Raw genomic sequence first — 19,153 nt, forward strand, 5'->3', positions numbered from 1 at the left:
GTTTGGAAAAGGGTTATGTGTATTGTAGAAATAGGCAGAGATCTCCCTGCTTAGCATATTCTAAAACCACAATTTAGAAAATGTAGCATCCTGCCATGCTCTGCATTACCAGACTACTGTGTGTCCTTTATGTCTATTAGACCTGCAGGTTGCTTCATACAATCAATGCAATGTATTCTATCTCCAAATAATGTAGTAATTTTAATTAAAAAAGATACTTTTGTAATTTTTACATATTATGGTAACCTGCACAGTCCACAAAGAATGATACAGCAAGAACTGACATTTAGAATATGTAAAGAAGATTCCCAGAAAGTGATCTGAGGCAGGAAGCAGTGTCTAGAGATTAGTAGCCCTGTTACGGGTGACCAAGGCCTACTAATTGGGTACACAATAGCTCCCAATAGCTTGATATGTTCAGAAATAGAATGCCTTGGGTTTAGTGAAGTAGGGGACCATCATAATTATCCTCAGTGGACGGTCACCTTTATTTGTGCATCTCCAGGGTGTGGTTAGGTCTGGAGCGTACCCATACATTTTTCAAAAAGGCAAGTTTTATGTCTTCTCTCATGCAGTTTCTGGCATAAAATCCAAGAAATATAAAAATCTGGACCTTGCAACTGAACTGAACTTGTCCTTTGTCAGATTACACTTTTATAAGTAAAGTTGGTATTCAAGGGTAAAGTCTGGGTCAGATTATGGCAGGACCATTACTGCCAGATCTTGGGAACAATTCTTGTATTAGAGATATGGGACATCTGCCCTAATATTGGGTACTGTGGGATATGGCCTGCATGTCATCCCAGCCAACATCCCCAGACCGCCAGGTGGAGCACTCCCTGCAGTATGGATGTTCCCCCGAATGCCAGCAGGGAATACTGGACAATGTAGTTTTTATTCTCAGCCCTGTTGGATACCTTGGGGCCCGCTAGAGGACGCTGCAGGGAGGCACAAAGACTATTTGCCTTACACCCAGGAAGTACGTCAGAGTCACGTGGACAAAGGGAACAATGTGCTTCCTGGGTGAAGAAAAGAAGGATTTTATCTGACCCGGAAGTGTTCCAGGTCACATGGACAGAGAGGGTGAAATGCTTCCGGGTCAAGGACTATAAAAAGGACAGTGAAACACCAGAGCGTTGAGCTGAGTTGGGAGGCAGGGTGGCTAAGCCTCTGGGAGTGGAGGATTGTTTATTTGATTATTGTTATTGAATATAGTGGAGTGCTGGTGCTTTGTGCACTTATTTATAATAATAAATATTATTATTGGACATTTACCTGGTGTCTGACGAGTGGTCTGAGGGTTCAAGGGAGCGACAGCGCCCCCTACTTTCACAGTAGACTTCAATGAACTTGTCATTGGAAGTTTTTCATTTATTTATTTATATAGTGCAACTTTGTCCTTTGATAAATCTCCATTTTGTAAAGTAAAATCCCTTATCTGAATATACTGCAGTCTGGCTTGTTTTGATCTTAGTAATGTTTATTAAGGAATCCATCTGTACAGCTTTTATATATGTGCAGCTTTTACTCTAGTAAGGAAAAATAATACACAACCTGATGTGACCATACCTGAGGAATTTGTTGAGGTCTCCATGTTTCATATATTCAAAGACCATAATTAATGGGTCACCATCCACACAGACTCCATAGAACTTGACTATGTGTTCGTGTTGCAGATTTGTCAGGAGCTCCGCCTCACGCTGGAAATCCTTCCGAGCCGAGATTGTCGGGTCTTTAAGAGTCTGGAAAAAAAAGAGAAAAAAAAAGGAAATGGTTAGTAAATAAAATCATGGTAAGGCAATGCTGACTTGCTGTGAGAACTCCCATCTAAAACCACTTTAAGGGGCTTATGGATGAGAGTTTTCAACTCTGTTCTTTGTGACTGAAGTCAAGTGGTCCTTAATTATTGGCATTCTCCTCTGGAGTTCCTTTTCTGTCTTTTTGCACACTTTGTGTCACCAGGCTATGCAACACCAATGCTATATGCATATGCAGTTCCAGTAGATTTTTTTACATTTTCATTTTTAATTAACTGGTATTTGTATTAAAAAAAATGTAAGGATGCATTCATAGCCATTCTGTGATGGTGTTAATGAAAAAACTCACATAAAAGTCTGATTATCTAGATTTTTTAACATGTTTATTTGAAACCTGTTTTTCTAAGTAGGAATACATTTAAGGTGGAAAATTACATTTTACAAACTAATGCATCAGTTATTGTATATAGTTGCTGTCACATCCGTGCGCATGGCAGATAGCTAAAGAGTTTGAATGAAGGTAATTCCACTCCAAACCGTGGATGACAAAGTGTGCTAATCCTTTCTCTCTTTCCACTGCAAACCAGTTATGGGAAATTCCACCTGGCCCCAACGACATCACTTCCAGTCCTGGGCCCAACGACATCATTTCCAATTTCTGGGCCCAACAACATCACTTCTGGTCCTTGGCCCCACTTCCTCAGCCTTCTTTCAAAACCACCATCTTTGCCTCATCCAAGTCAGTTCTGTACTAGACTCAAAGTTGCTCTATCGTGCAACCAAATTTCAAATTTTCAGCCAGGCTTCAAGTACCTTTTTCCGGCTCTTGTCTTTTCATTCTGACATTACATATATTTACTTTGTCTTGCAAAAAAAGTCAGTGTGTTTGGATTCAGACTCTTAAATCTTATGTTACATAGCATAAAATGTCCTTAACTGTACCAATGCACATCACAGCAGATACAAAAAACTAAGAAAAAAATGTAACATATAAGGCAAAGCAAACAAAACAAAATGGAATGTATCAGCACTCAAACAAAAAGACTTTCAATTATACCTATCACAGCTCAAACAGTTATTTTATTGTGACTTTGAGGTAATGTGGACCGTCACCATCAGCTTGTTTCACTACTACTGTTCAACTATCATCATTTATGGTGTCTTGTGACATACAAGTCATCTAGCCTCTTACAGCAGATTTCAAGAACCACAAAAGAATCTGGTCATTCAGGTTGGATTACATGAAGCTGCGTTTTTTGTTGTAGCTGCAGAAATACACAGGTCATAATGGCATGAACATCAAAAGCTGACTTATTTTTTAAATGAGTGTTTCGCATGAATGTAAATAATCTGTGATCTACATTTAGATCAGTTTGTTTTAGTTCATTCAGCCAAACATCTTAACAGGTAAACAACTTTTCATGGTTCCATATGTAAGTTATAAAATGGCCTCCCTTACTCCTAGGGCCTGAACTATCTATGTACTTACTTTCTTTCATGTATCACAGCACCCTTCCACAAACAAGATTGTAAAGTCTTTAACTCTTTTAGGGCTGATGTCGACTTTTGTCAAAAGAAGGAGTTTACAGTGGCAATCAACTGTAAACGGTGACAAAACCAACCGTTATGTTGTAGTTGGACTCTCGTTGCTAGAAGGAAAGTTAGCTTCATTGGCTTGACTAAGATTTCCGGCGCTCATGTGAGTAGTAAGGCGCAAGCAACAGCAAAAATGGTACTGACATAATGGTGAGAGATCAAAGCGAATGGATAAAGCAAAATACTCCGTGGACAACGTTTTGCCTGTTATCTCTGAACTGGACTATGAGTTGTCAGACTCCAATTTTGATGCAAGAGATCAAAAACGAACGTGAGGTTCCAGCTTCAGCTGACTGGTCCCCAGCTAATTGTGGTGCTGACAATGTTCACCAGGTAGGACTGCCACTTAACAATGGTAAGAGGTAGAAACCAGATTGCAATGCACTGACTGTGACCAGCCACGCGAAGACAGCCTGGCAGCAAGCCTGACGCACATTCTTGGCAAACTGGCAGACATTTTATGTTGATTTCTGGGTGAAACCATTGCTTTTCAGAAAATGTGTTTTTTGAAAAAAAAAAAAATATTCAGCCCTCAAAGAGTTAATACATAAAATATTTTTAGTAAGCATTCAGCTACAGCAGTCAGCTAGTCATTAGTTCATCCGTTTTCTAAAGCGGTTCAGAAGGTTGGCGCCTGTACCAATAGTGTCATATATCAGTTCGGGAAGAGAAGCCAGTCTACCACAGAAGCCTCATCTGGCATCACATGTCTTTGGAAATGTGGGAAGAAAACTACAGAAACGTGAAGAAGATCTCCTGTGAACACTGACATAACGTGCAAACCATACACACTGGGCATCACACCTACTGTAGCTTCATGGAACTCTGAGACACCACCATTAGTTACAACAAAACCTTGTTGCCTATTAGTCATTCAGATGCCTCTTGCACTCAGTTTATCAAGTACTATAGGTGTATGACAGTAAGGCTTATGTTTGCTGACACTTTGTCAGAATGAGATTTATGACAATATAATAATAAATTAAATATAAAGACTTAAGTCTAAATTAAATTTTTAGACTTAAATGTGATAGACCGATATTGTGCCATCTTTTTATTTTTTTGTATTTCTGTTGTTGCATACTTTAGTAGAGCTCTTCACAATTGTATTAACATTGCAACACATGTCATGTGTTGTTTAAAACTGCCACCTGGTGTTAAGCAGAGACAAAAAAATGCTAGTAAGATATTAAATAATACAAACATATAAGTACTGCTTATTTCTGGATTCTTTGGAGACCACACACTGTGCTCTTATTCCTGTGATAGTGAGATCCAACACCTGGACGAAAACATCTGTGAAAGGTCTCATCCTACCACTATTTCTAATAAAAAAGGAACATATTATGAATTTGGAAGGACTCTGCAATTCAGTTGTGATGATAGTTGAAACTTTAGTGCTTTATATTGTAGGAATGTATTTGTTCCTGTCATTGTTCATTGCCATCACAGAAACATTTTAAGTGTGTTACGGAAAACGTTTTCCTACAGTATATGTTTAGGATCCCTGTGCTATTTATCATACAATTGAACACCTTACCGCCCTGATTTGGATTATGTGAGGTAACTCCAACTGATACCTGCTAACTGATTCAGAGTTATAGAAAATATTAAGATTTTTTTCCAGTACAGCAAAACAGTAATTTAGCGCAGAATTACAACTCACAATATCATTTAGTAGAAGATACTCAGCATAAACAAGATACACTGTGCATAGTAAATGAGACAGAGATTGGCAGGGACTGTTTGGTAACGGACAGTTCTTTGTGTGGAACCTGGCACAACTTTTACTGAGAATACCAACATGCTTCAAAATGTAATAAAATGTGGCACAAAAATCTTAGAGAAGAGAGTGTATCATTGCATCACATTCCTCACCCATGAAGCACTGCTACTGAAAAAATAAAAATGTAAGTGTTTGAGAGATCATAGCAGTAGAAAACATTGTTCAAAAGTTAATGCAAGTAGCCAACCAACTTATAGCTTGTGATGGATAATCTACAGGAGACCTTCTTGCACATTATCCAATAAACAATTCATAACATCTCTACCTTCATCCAGAAGTCCTGAGTACTGTCACAGCTAACTGTGCTGGACTGTGTTCACAGATTCTGTTGTACTATACTGTATACACATAGACTTATATATGGTATAAACATGTATCTTTGACTACACTTCTTTCAACAACACTTGTGTCAGACTTGGTGGTCGTCCACCAAAGGACATTTTTGTTTGAAGAAAACAATGCAATTCCAATAGCTGCTCATTAACCTCAACATAATTCATAGAAAAATAGACATTAAAATGTTGTCCAGGATAAACACTTAAAGTAATTTTTTGCAGAGTTCACATTTATTTGGTTTACACTGTGACAGTCTCTTCAGGAAAAGCACACTGAGTGTAATTTTGAAAAATCATAAGTTGCAAAATGGAGGATCCCTCAGGACATCAACATTTCATCTTCATATCACTCAGAAGTATCACTCTTCATAGGATGACTTAGGCGCAACCACGTATGACACTGTCTATTCACAGTGCTTTTTGAGAAGTCCACAAAAATGGGGAATGAGCATGCCTACAGCTCTTACCATCCGGACCAGTCCAGCATTAGCAGAAACAACAGTCCCAACAAGGGAAACAGCAACAGATTTTTTTTACAAATATTTGACTATACAGGTAGTTACGAAACCAAAATCTATGTAATAAAATATCTCCAATGCTACCTCTCAAAGTTCAAGGGTTAATGTCGATACTTTTTAAATTCATTTTGCTATTTCTGCACAATATAAATGTATTATCTATCTATCTATCTTTTATTTCTCCTATAAGTCTGCATCTTTCTTTTTTCCATGCTTCTGCTGCTATATGCATCTAAATTTGCCCTTGGGGTTAATAAATTTAATCTAATCTATTTCTAAAGAGCATCATTCAGCCAGATTATGTATGTAAATGCCAGAAAGTGGGAAACAGTGAGACAGAGAGATAAATAAAAAAAATAAATAAACAGACCCTTACTTTAATTCAGTTCAATTCTTTACAATAAGGTTAAAAAAAGAAAAAAAAAACTTGAGAAACAATAGTTGAAAAATATTTGGAGAAAAAACTAACAAGCACAATGGTATCAACCAAGTAAACTCTTAAAAATAAAGGTGCCAGGGTGGTTCTTCAGAGTGATGTCATAAGGGAACCATTTTTGGTTCCCAAAAGACACCTCCACATGAAGGTTCTGGAAAGAACTTATTTAGCTGAGGTCTGTAACAGGCTCCATACAGTAAATGACCAGGATTAGATGGTAACAGATTTGTGAAGTAATAATGGGTCATGATTTTAAAGGACTTTCACTGCATACAATAACACAGGCTATATTCAGGTTTTCTTAATCTGTTACTGTATTGCTAGGTAGCCTACTAAATATTAGATATTTCAGTTTTTTCTACATATTAGGAAGCATTTTAGAACTAACTTTATATGCAAAGAACCCTTCCTAAAATGAAATGGTGCTTTGTCAAGCAATAGTTCTACAAGGAACCACATCACCCAGTAAAAAAAAAAAACATAACAAACATACACATGAGTATTTTCAAGAGTGTAAGCCAAAGTAACACATTCAGGGTAACCTGTTAGTCTGTAGCACTCACCTCTTTGACAATTAAGCCCATGGAAAGGCTAGTAGTAGTTTACATTGACAATTCAGTTTGGCACACACTGGCCTCTTTTCAGTCTGCCTATCAAATCAAAATACCAATGGATGTCCCCATTTTTCTTGCCCTTCATTTTGCATGTAAAGAACTGATGCTTTCTGTTGATCACAGATCTTCAACACAACTCCAAGCTGATGACTACCTCTTGCACAAGTGGTAAAGACAGACAAGAACACAACATTCACAGAGATTTCTAACACTGAAGCAATGCTGTCTCAAATCCAGAAAGTATTCGGTGTGTTCCAGTGACTATTCAACCAGCACAGAATCAAATTTGTTGATGACATACACAACAGCTAAGCTGATCAGATTAGCTAAGCGCAACAGATCAGCTGATTATATTTGAATACTAACCCTCACCTATTCTGTTTCTTTTCTCGGTACCCAAATGTGGCCATTGGTGCCACGGCCCACCTGCCAAGTTGTTTGCCTGCCTATGGTAAAGTCATCCCTGATGGAGGAACACAGGAATCATGAGAAAGAGGGGTCCTTTCATCGGAGCAACGTTTCAGCCGTGGCATGGCCAAATGGGGAGGCAGCTAGATGGATGAGGTCTCCAGGACTCTAAAAATATCCAAACCTAATTATGTCATATCATCTACTGTTAAACCGTACTTCTAAAATTTTTATTATTATGCTGTATTAAGGAATTGTTCTGTTCTGTATATTTTATTGTATTGACCCCCTACTTTTGACACCCACTGCACGCCCAACCTACCTGGAAAGGGGTCTCTCTTTGAACTGCCTTTCCCGAGGTTTCTTCCATTTTTCCCTACAAGGTTTTTATTGGGAGTTTTTCCTTGTCTTCTCAGAGAGTCAAGGCTGGGGGGCTGTCAAAAGGCAGGGCCTGTTAAAGCCCATTGCGGCACTTCCTGTGTGATTTTGGGCTATACAAAAATAAACTGTATTGTATTGTATTGTATCAGGTTGAAATGGTGTAAGAAAAAAGCCTTGCTCTATGTGCTTTTATTTATTTTATTGCTTGTGCTTTAATTTGTACTAAAACTGTACAGTTGTTCTTTTCTATACTTTCTGTCCTCTGTTTATGCATTTCCTTGTTAATAGCCCTTTAATGTGACAACTAAATATAGAGGAGTCAATGTAAATAGCAATAAATAATCAAATTTACATTTAATACACTTTAACCTCAGCTTATATCAAATCGCATTAAACTGGTTTCTAGACATTTGTTCTGACAGGTCTTAAGTATATAGGACCAAGATACTGAAAAGGACAAAGGCATTTATTTTACAGCAGTATATTTTGATACAAAATTCTAAATCATCAGAAACACCCCAAGAATATAAGGACAGCTCTCCTCAAAGGAATTTAAATATTTCATAGCAGATGAGTCAACTTTAGTGCTCCATGCTTTTAAATGAAATAATTAATTTATTGTGGAAATGTCATAGAGTGGCGCACTGCAGTTACACAAGTGGAAACTGAGATCTAACTCACATTATGCAAAATAGAATAGTTCAGATTAAAGTTGAATTTAGAAAAGCTTTACTGTTATTCATTATAGCCTTTATGTTACAGCCATATAAAGGACCAGCGCACCACACAATAGACATACTCTGCATAACTTCATCATTATATGCAGCAGCAAATTCATGTTACATTGTACAATAAAAAGGATAAACTTGGGTGAACAACAAATTCATTTTAAAAGTAATCATAAAAAAATGCATTTCTTATACATAAAAATCAGTTTTCCTGATTTTATCTGTGTAATCTGTCTGTGGTGTGTCTACTGTGGACAGAATACTGTAGCTCTTGTTGTGTATCAATGGCTATGCTAGTTCTTCACTTTTGAAGAAATTTCAGGAATTGAAATTTACTTGAACCGATATGGTTTCAGTCCCAATGGAAATATATCAATACACTGGCCATGTACCTTTATGTTAACAAGGGAGGATTAACACTAGAATCCCTGAAGTCTATGACAAAAAACTCGGAATCCCGGGTCACTTTAAATTCCTTTACACCTCTCTATTGATGTCTTTTGTTTTGTAAATGTATCAATCAGCACAAGAAGCAAGCAGACTGATATTCCATCCCCACATCGCCACAGCTCAACTCGAGCAAAAAGTTCTCCCAGCTCAAGTCTTGTTTATCTGAGTGTGAGGTGCCTGGAGTTGTAAAGGGTAAATAACATATCGTTATTTGGAACACATGCATTTCATGTGTACTCCGTGTCTAAGTGTAGGATGACAGGAAATGCGAGAAATGCAAGAAATGTTGAACACACACCTAAAACAAACTTTTTTCATGTTTTAATAATAACAATAAAATTTTGACATGAAGTGTATAATGTGTCCAAATATCAAATAAACACTTTCACAAAAGGTACATGTATAACAAAACAAATGCGCTTTTATTCAAGAATATAAGCAAAGGAAAAAGAAATCAGGTTAGGGTATGACACTGACATGACCGCTTTGATGGTGCAGCGGTAAGAACTGCTGACTTCCCAGAATTACCATTTTGAGTAGTTAGCTGCTCTTATTGTTACTATTCTTATATATAAATGTCTATGCGTGGAAGTGTGTGTGTCTGTCTGTCCAGCCTGGAAGTCAGAGGTGAAGTCGGGGTAACGGCTCCACCTCTGAGGAAACAGAAACTCACTTAGCTGCTAATACACAAGTGAGGTGAGCATGTTGGCAAAACGTAACCTCTGAAGAAAGAAACACTCGCTTAGGCACTAATGCACAAGCGATGTGAGCACGTCGGCAAAATGAAACATACTAGGAGAGAGATGCCCAGAGTAGTTCCTTTCAATTACCTGACATCTCTACATTTCAATTTTTTCTAGGACACTGGGCTTTTTACAGCATGGCCTTACATAGCTAGTTATAGCTAGTTACCTGCTATAGTCTGTAACAGCCGGTGTAAATTTATGGTACTTGTAAAGGTGAGCGTTTTTTATTTTTATTCAGCTTTATTTTCTCAGTCACGTTCACGTTCCCCACTGATCTGACACTGGTGTTTTCAAATAAAGACGTGCTATAACAGAGGTGAACTCCGATGAGGACAAGGTATTAAACATTCACAAAACAAAAGACGCTAATGGAGAGGTGCAAAGGAATTTAAGGTGGCCCGGGATTACAAGTTTATTTGTAGGCTTCAAGGATTCTAGTGTTAAACTATTCACGAGTGTTCTCGAATGATCAGGCTAATTACATTCTGAAGAAAACTTTTTTTAAAACATGTAAGCCATTCTTTTCTTTGCCATCTAACTGAATCAGTGTAGTGTTACTCCCAAAACATCAGCAAGCTGAGCAGTTTTTATCATCAAAATCTGAAGTTTATTTTTTTTTTAATCACCTGTATTTATGTGTCTACGGATATTAAGATGTGTATAGTGCTCTGGTTGTGTAAATGAAAGTGTGCTACAAAACAACGTATTGAAGTGATTTGAGAATAATACATATCAAATATGTACTGCCATAAATGAAAAAGGTGGGGAAAAAGCCACACAGAAGAACTTGCAGTTGCAGCTTGAGCTGTGTCACAGTACAGGCAAAGTCCACATATTTTTTTTAACCCAAACTTCCCTGCTGCAAAATAAATTGCCAAAAAGGAATCTTGATATGGATTAAAAACCTTAAACATGGAAAAAATCAAACCCAGGAGACAGAGAAATCTCAGATAACAATGAGCATGTACTGCTGTTTTTTAAACTGTTGCACCTATAACAACACACTAGCAACCTGAAATTGTGTTGTGGAAAATGGGTAAAAAAAACCATAATAACAAGATTTAACCCAAATCTAGAGAGAGTGACCATAATGGGAGATTGCCACAACCTTCAACATTGTTAAATAACCCTAAAAAAAGCTTTATACAGAGCAGTAAAATGTAATTACGTCTGAATCATAACAAAAGGTAATATACATATTGAGACATTGCACGTTTGATTTGTTTAAGGCCAGGTAGCAACAATATAGTAAAAACAAAAACTCCATTTTGACCTTAAAGTTGGACAAAGTAATGTACCAGGGGCCTGCACTGCTTGTAACATTTGAAGTAAGTATATGATATATTAAAAGTGTACGCCAGTTATAAAAGTGAAGGTGAAAATTGGGAATAGTGTATTATATTTAGTAATTCATTTAATTAGTGCAGTGTGGCATATTCAATGAACTTCTGTATCAACGGTAATAGGGAGCTTCTTTAACTTAAACTTAAAAAAACTCAAGAGTTTATTTCCAATTACTTTGGACTTATGCATTAAAAGGGGCTTTGTAACATTTGGATCACAACAATTCTCCTGTCCTCAAGCGGCAAAAGTAATATGTGCTAGCATTTTAGAAAATTAGATTATGTTCAAAGGATAAACACATCCAGTCAGTAACAAATTGATCTTGGTGGATGAAAGAAAGCAAACGCCTTTTGATGACACCTCTTGTGGTTATGCTGGCTCTGTAAACACAGCCATTGTTGTCTATATAGCAGCCCAAATAACAAAATGCTTTACAGATCAGTTCCTTGGAAGACTCTGACAAGTTCCCTGAGATTAACAGCCATTGTTAAGTTTGGTTTGGGTTTATGGCCAGACCTTCTGCATCTTCTTCACACTGTAGGTTATGGGCTAAACACTGCATCTTATTTATGTTATCCATAGTTACTGCAATGTCATATTTGGAAGCAATTCTCTGATCTTTCAGTCAGGCCTTTTTTTAAATTTCAGCATTAACTGGCAATTGCTTTCATGAAACTAGTTTGGAAATTTGAAATTAAATGAAAAAATGATGTGTCTAGATTTCCCATTAACTCTTTTCAGTAATATGAATACTTTGATGCTATGGCTTGTAGCCATAGATGGGAGCTGTGAAGGGTCAGCACTAAGCAATATGCCATTGCTGCTAACAAGATCAATAAAGAACCTTTCTTTATTCTTTAATGAAAACAGTCTGTGTTGTCCTTCCAACTTCGATTAGTTCTTATGGTTTCATTTCAGAAAATGGAAAAAATGTTTCAAGAACTCAATGATTAATGATAGTTGGAACACTGTCTCCATCAATAACATAAATAGTGGCCTCATGTGACAAAGTGGTCTTGTCACCAGATTCCGAATGTCTACCTTTTCCAATGGTAGCAGCAGTAAGTCCCTCACTTTAGAGCAAAAAAATTCAGTCATGAAAAGCATAATTTACATATTCTGTGTGCCTCACCATTACCTTGCCATAAGTGCAAGCTTTTAATCGCCTATACCTGACCCAGCAGTTTTATTTTTGTCTCCTTTTTCCTCTCATCTATGAAATTGCAACTCCTTATTCGCTATGGTTGAATACGGAGGTTGAACATTTCATCACTTTTGTCACTGAACGTATTAATAGCATAAAATGTGACCTCGTTTAAGTGAGTTCTTACTACAATTAAAATTGTACTTACAAAAACGTATACCATGAACTTTCTAATCACATTTTATATTACAAGTAAAACTACACAGTTCAAGAAGCTACCTACTGATAACCACATTCGTGGAGTGTTGTGAATAGGACTGGCGGGAAGAATTCCCAAAGAGGGAAGATGGCTTCTTTTGTTTCTTTAAATAGATACAGCTTTACTTAAATATAAAAGAAAAAAAGAAAACAAAACAATTTATTTCAAATATATTGAACTTGAATCCTTCAAACTCGTAAAAGGATTAGATGAAAAATACAGCATGTGCTTCAAAGTAAGAGAAACAAATTAATGCTTGGTTTATAACCAATACATTTACCATCATTCAGCTATTTTAATATTTTCTAGAGTGTTTATGTGTTAATCAGTGTTATTTGTATGTAGAGCAATACATTTTATATCTAGTCATGCTGAGTTTTAAAGTGGCACTTCTCAGTAGTGATCTCCTGCTAATAATTCAATTAATTAATACATTCATAATTACATGAGCACTGAAATTCCGCTTAACATATGCAGGAGTCAAAGCGGAAAAGAGTCCTGAGTCTGAAACTTTGGAATGGTGGGGGTGGTTTGTTAACATTGGCCCAGGGGTTATTAGAAAAACTACGGAAACAACATGCAAATGAATCTGTGTAAAACTTGTACATTATATAAATAATGTACTGAACACATTTAACTGAACACATTCAATGCACATATTTCAAGTGCTTTGTTTTCCTATGACAATTTTTTTAATTGAATTTATTAAAATCAAATAACAGTCTATACAAATAAATCAAGTTTTACAAAAATAGGTTTGAAACAAATCAAACCCCATCCCTGAGAAAGAGAGCTAGTTCAGCAGAGTAAAACTTTAAGTTAGTAGAATAAAGATAAATGGAGCAGAAGAGGAGAGAGAACCTAATTCCTCTTTAAATGCGTATTCTAAAATATAATTGATTAGACCCTGCCAGGTTTTAAAAAAGTTTTGCACAGACCCTCTAAGTGAGAATTAGATTTTTTCCAGTTTTAAATATTATATAACAGCAGTTAACCACTGACTTAGAAGAGGAGAGTTAGGATTCTTCCAGTTTAACAAAATAAGTCTGCGTGCCAATAGTGAAGTAAAGGCAATTACAGTTGGTTTGTCCTTCTCCACTTTAAGCCCAACTGGAAGTCCACCAAACACATCTGTTAATGAATTAGGAGGGATTGTGACACAAAGGCTGTCTGAAAGGCATTTAAAGATTTGGTCCAAAATGATGTCAGTTTGGTGCAGGCCCAAAACATGTGGCCCAATGAGGCTGGAACTTGATTGCAACGTTCGCAGGTGGGATCTTGCCCTGGAAACATTTTGGACAATTTTAAGTGAGACAGATGTACTTGATATATAATTCTGAGTTGAATAATTCTATGCTTTGCGCATGTGGAGCTCAAGTGAATTCTGTGCATTGCTACCTTCCACTCCTTTTCTGAGATGTTGAGTGAGAGATCCTTTTCCCACTGTACTCTGGGATCTTTGAAAGGGAGAGACTGTAAAATGGTTTTATATATTTCGGAAATGCTGTCTGAATCTTCAAGACTGATTGATAATCTTTCCGGCATAGAGGTAGGTGAGAGGTGAGGAAAAGTGGACAGGTTCTGTTTAACAAAGTTTCTAATTTGCCTGTGTATGTTCATCTATTTCTGTCCATGTCCAGGTTTTTATAATTTGTATGTTTGCTGCCCAGTAATGAAAATGAAAGTTAGGCAGAGCCATGCCACCTTCTGCCTTAGGTCTTTATAGGGTCGCCCTTTAGATATGTGGATGTTTTGAATTCCAAATAAATGAGGTTATGGTTGAATCTAATTTCTTAAAAAATATATTTATTGATGTATATTGGAATGTTTTTAAATAAAAAGAGAAGCTTAGGAAGGATATTTATCTTAATGTTAATTCTTTCAGCTAAAGTGAGATGAAGGGTTGACCATCTATGCAAGTCTTGCTTAACGTTTTCCATAGAGATGGCAACATTTTGTTGATAAAGAGCTTTATGTTTACTTGTGATGTTTACTCCTAGTTATTTAAAGTGATCTGCAACGATTAAAGGGAAATATTTTAAATAGTGCAGTAACGTAAATGAAAATGAAAACTGCAACATTTTTCTTAAATGCATTTGTACACAATGAAAATCTGTGAAGTGCTTTGTTTTTACTTCACTCTTCACTATTTTGAGAAAAGAAAACTGCATAAATAAAGAAATCCAACTCAAGAGAGAAAGCTGACAAATCAAGATTAATCAGTACAAGTAATAAAAATAACTTCAAAATAAAGCACCATTTATGCCCTTAAACAAGTGAAACGTGCTGCATACTATTTCCCCATTAATTCTGTATTGCAGCTCACCTAAGCTGTTCCCTTTTAAGGTGTTGTGCAATTTATGAGTAGATAAAGATAAGGAAGATGCCCCTCTCATATACTGTAGGTCTTTTTGCAGTTTTTTTTTTTTAATCTGAATATCAGCGAGAGCTCAGTCAGGTCATGCTCTGCAATAAATGTGATAATACATATTTTTTTGGTTGCATACATAGTTTGGCACAGATAGAGTGCCAAATAGCTTTAATCTGCTTGTGACATATTTGTAGCTTCTTTAAAGACAAAGTGCAGAAACCATTAGCTTAGTTGTTTCATTTGTGACACTAAGTGTCAAGATTTTTATTTTTGTTGCTTCAACCAAGTCCATCCAAATTTATTTTTAACAGCTTATTCGACTGCATCTGTGCCTCCCCATGGCAAATCTTGAGCACAGACTTGTTATGTTCGCGCCTATATCTCTGTCAGATTGTAAGGGGATACTCAAATACTCAAGTGGATTGAGATCTGGACTCTAATTTGGCCACTCCAGAACATTAATAATGTTGTGTTTAAGCTATTCCTGTGTACTCTGGGCTTTATGCTTTGGGTCTTGTCGCACGGCAAAGGTTTATTGCAGACTGCATCAGGTTCTCCTCCAAGATTTCTCTGTATTTTGCTACATTCATTTTAACCTCTACACTCACAAGTTCCAGAGAAGCAACACCACAGGATGATGCTGCCACCAAAATGCTTCCTGGTGAAGCAGGTGATGAAGGTGTGTTTTTGATAATGTATAGAGTTTTGCAAATGCCACACTTGGTGTTTAGTCTGAAGGCCAAAAAGCTCAATGGTGGTCTCATAAGACCACAGAACCTTCTAGCTGACTTTAGAGTCTCCTGTGTGCCTTCTAGCAAACTCTAGACAAGATCTCAAATGTGGCACTTGGTACCACTGCCCACATGCCAGGTTGCTTTGCCTGCCTAAGGTAAAGTCATCTCTGATGGAGGATCGCAGGAATTGTCGGGTAGAGGGCTCCTTTCATCGAATTGGCTGGCCCAGCACTGTCTCAGCTGTGGAATGGCCAATGGGGGTAGCGGTTTGATGGCCGAGGTCTCCAGGACTCTGAACAAATCCAAATCGTATTGTGTGATATTATCTACTGTTGAATTCTGCTCTGTACTTATAATATTTCTGTATTTACCCCCTTTTTTGACACTCACTGCATGCCCAACCTACCTGGAAAAGGGTCTCTCTTTGAACTTTCCCAAGGTTGAGAGTTCTTCCTTGTCTTCTTAAGAGAGTCAAGGCTGGGAGGCTGTCAAAAGGCAAGGCCTATTAAAGCCAATTGCGGCACTTCTTGTGTGATTTTGAGCGATGCAAAAATAAATCGCATTGTACTGTACTGTATCTCATGAACATTTTTTAGAAATGACTTTCTCTTGTTGTATGCACACTCTCTCTAACCTGAGTCACCACAGTTTGTAATTCCATCAGAGTCCTCATAGGTCACCTGGTGGCTTCCCTCCATAGTTATTTATTTGCCTGATCATTCATCTCTGGAGGATGCCCTGATCTAAGCAAATTTACAGCTGTGCCATACTCGGTCCTCTTCATCATTTAACTGAGTTGTTTAGAGTATTCTTTTGTCTTCATTGTGTTGGTTAGGCCACCATACTGAGATACTGAGTCACCACTATATGGACCTCCCAGATGAGACAGATTTATATTATAATGAATTGCAAAACCTTCAGCTACTGATAAGTGATCTCCATTTGAATTAATTCTGCAATGTCTAAAAACAATTGGCTGCGCCAGACGTGAATTAGGTGTGTCATATTAAAGGGGGTCAGTATTTATGTGATCAAATATTTAGCATTTTATATTTGTAATGAATTTAGATCACTTTGCAGATATCTGTTTTCACTTTCATATTAAAGAATCTTCTTCTATTCATCAGTGTCAAAAAAGCCAAATTAAAACCCATTGTGATTCAATGTTGTATAACAAGAAAATGTGAAAAGAGGATGAATACTGCTTATAGGAACTGTGACTAAATCAATGAAACCACATAATAAAAGAAACCAATGTCTAGCACATTCCGCTTGAGCAGGCAAATATAGTTACAAATAGAACTGAGTGATGTCCAAGAAGTCACACACTGGCAAAGCATAAGCTATTGCTCTCCATGGCCACCTAAAAATAAGCCAATAAATGCTGGCAATGCAAATAACCTGCACTTCTGAAGAGTGAATTATGTGGTTGTCACTTACAGTATATACAGTACAATGCAGACATGGTCACAAGATTTGGTTATTGTTTGGCCAAATTTTAGAATGGGCAAAACACTTGACTAAATGACCATAGTATGCCTATTAGGGACATACAAAGGTTCTAGCATCTCATAAACTGATGCCTTTCTGGGACTTTTAACAACTACAGTTCACAAATTTTACAGAGGAAACAAAACAAATCCAATGTGTGGAAACTCCGGGGACAAAAAGACAGAAAGAACAGAAATATGAAATAAATAACAACCCTTTGCAACAGTGGCCACAAAATCTGAACAAACTGCACGTTGTTGTCAGCATTTACTTTTTTATCCATTTATATCTATCCTCTCTTAAGCAGAATATTAAAACAGTATGTTCAGTAAAGATTTGTCAATGTGTAATTGTGTGTTAGAAGGTTAAAATAGTTTACTTTGATGTTTATAATAAACATTACATTTTCAAACGTGCCCAGTTCTGTTCAGGGTTATAGGTGGGCCCGGCCTTATAATGGCAGCACTGGCCATAAAGCAGGGAACCGTTAGTGAAAAATAATATAATAAAAGCAGCACATTACTTTTATTAGAATTCATTAAAAATCATAACATGGCGTATTTGTTACTGGCAAGGAGTGGATTGATTTAATTTAATGAAAATCTTACAGTGCAATTTTTAATGAAAAGTAACATTTAAAAATAAAGCAGCTCAATAATTATTTTTTAGCAACTTAAAAAAAATTATCATAGTAAAAAAAAATCCAATAATGTGTATACAAAAATTGGCTGTTTTCTGCTGTTTAAGACATGATTTGTCATTACATTACATTAATATTAATGGTAAATATTTTACATTTTGAAAGATGTAGCTTAATGAAAGCTTGTTTCCAAAGCACATACATATTTTAATATACTTTATTTTTATCTTTTTTCATATTATCTAATAATACCAATTATTGTAATTCATAACATACGGCTTCATTTTTCACATGTATATTCTTAGTACTGTATTGGTCTATATTCTCTGGGTAATTATTTAATTTAAATTAAATGCAATTAGCTCTTATGCTGCAAAAATGAAACTTAGATGGAGCAGGCTTTTGCTTATCATTTAAACTAAAAAAATATTTGTGACTATTGATCAAGAACCTCAGAAAGCAACCACTAATTTATATTTTTTACTTTATTCAATTATGTGTCAGTATCAGATCCATTCTGATGTGATTATGAATATTACCAAGTGTTCACCTAAGTGCTGTGAAAATATTAACATATCACAGGAAAATGAATCAATACTTGTATTGATCAGAAGTGTTGGATTTACAATGTATCGTCATTGTTTTATGTTCAAATGTTTAAATTACTGCTAGGAAAAATCTGTGATGCTAACGTTTGCCAGTTTAAAGACTTTGTGCTGATTAAGAATTTTGATTTTTTTTTTCTTTACATGTCTCAGGAGAATACAAAGGTCTGTAGAAAGGCAAAAATGTATACAAAAACATTTCCAGGAATGCAGCTCACTTGCAAAAATAATGGAATAAAACCCATTTTAAGATTTGAGCTTTTACGTAGAAAATAAAAGCCATTTTCTAACGTATTAACAGTAACATGCTTAAGAATTTTAGGTCATAAAACTGTGTTTGTCTGACATGTGCAGCCTATTGCACCCTATGCTACATGCCTCAAAATGTTACAAGAGTATTAACAGCTGTACTATCTCTAATTGAGAGATAATATTTTTTGAAAGAGGACCAGAAAATGAGACATAGTCAAGGATACAAGGAGAGATCAAAACCAGAGGTCAACCTGCACTTCCAACCAACCAAAAAACAAAACAAGAAGCCAAAAGTCATATGCATGAGAGAAAAAGGGAATCACACCAGGCTTTCAGGAAGTTATTCACAAACTTGGAAAGAAAATGGCCACTAATGTCAACCTTTTGACCTGTCAGTAATTGATGATAGGTCGCAATCACTGAGACCACACCCTCCGCAACCAGGAAGCCATGCCTTGATGACAGGCACAAAAAATTATGTTACCCATATTTAAACAAAATGGCATCAGAATAGCATGCAACAATGTCAAATATTTTTACATACAAAAAACAAACAAA

The 19,153-nt window shown here is 36.4% G+C and overlaps 1 protein-coding gene across 1 annotated transcript in view; it reads right to left on the minus strand.

The window, feature by feature from the left end:
• The window catches only part of LOC120541406 (NT-3 growth factor receptor-like), a 920,493-nt gene that overhangs the window by 72,644 nt on the left and 828,696 nt on the right, over positions 1-19,153 (minus strand). Inside the window, exon 13 of the mRNA XM_039773008.1 lies at positions 1,570-1,742. Coding sequence (XP_039628942.1) covers positions 1,570-1,742 — 173 coding nt within the window. The remainder of the gene's footprint in view (positions 1-1,569; positions 1,743-19,153) is intronic.

Source organism: Polypterus senegalus, chromosome 12 (genome assembly GCF_016835505.1).
Source record: "Polypterus senegalus isolate Bchr_013 chromosome 12, ASM1683550v1, whole genome shotgun sequence".
Classification (NCBI taxonomy): Eukaryota; Metazoa; Chordata; class Cladistia; order Polypteriformes; family Polypteridae; genus Polypterus; species Polypterus senegalus.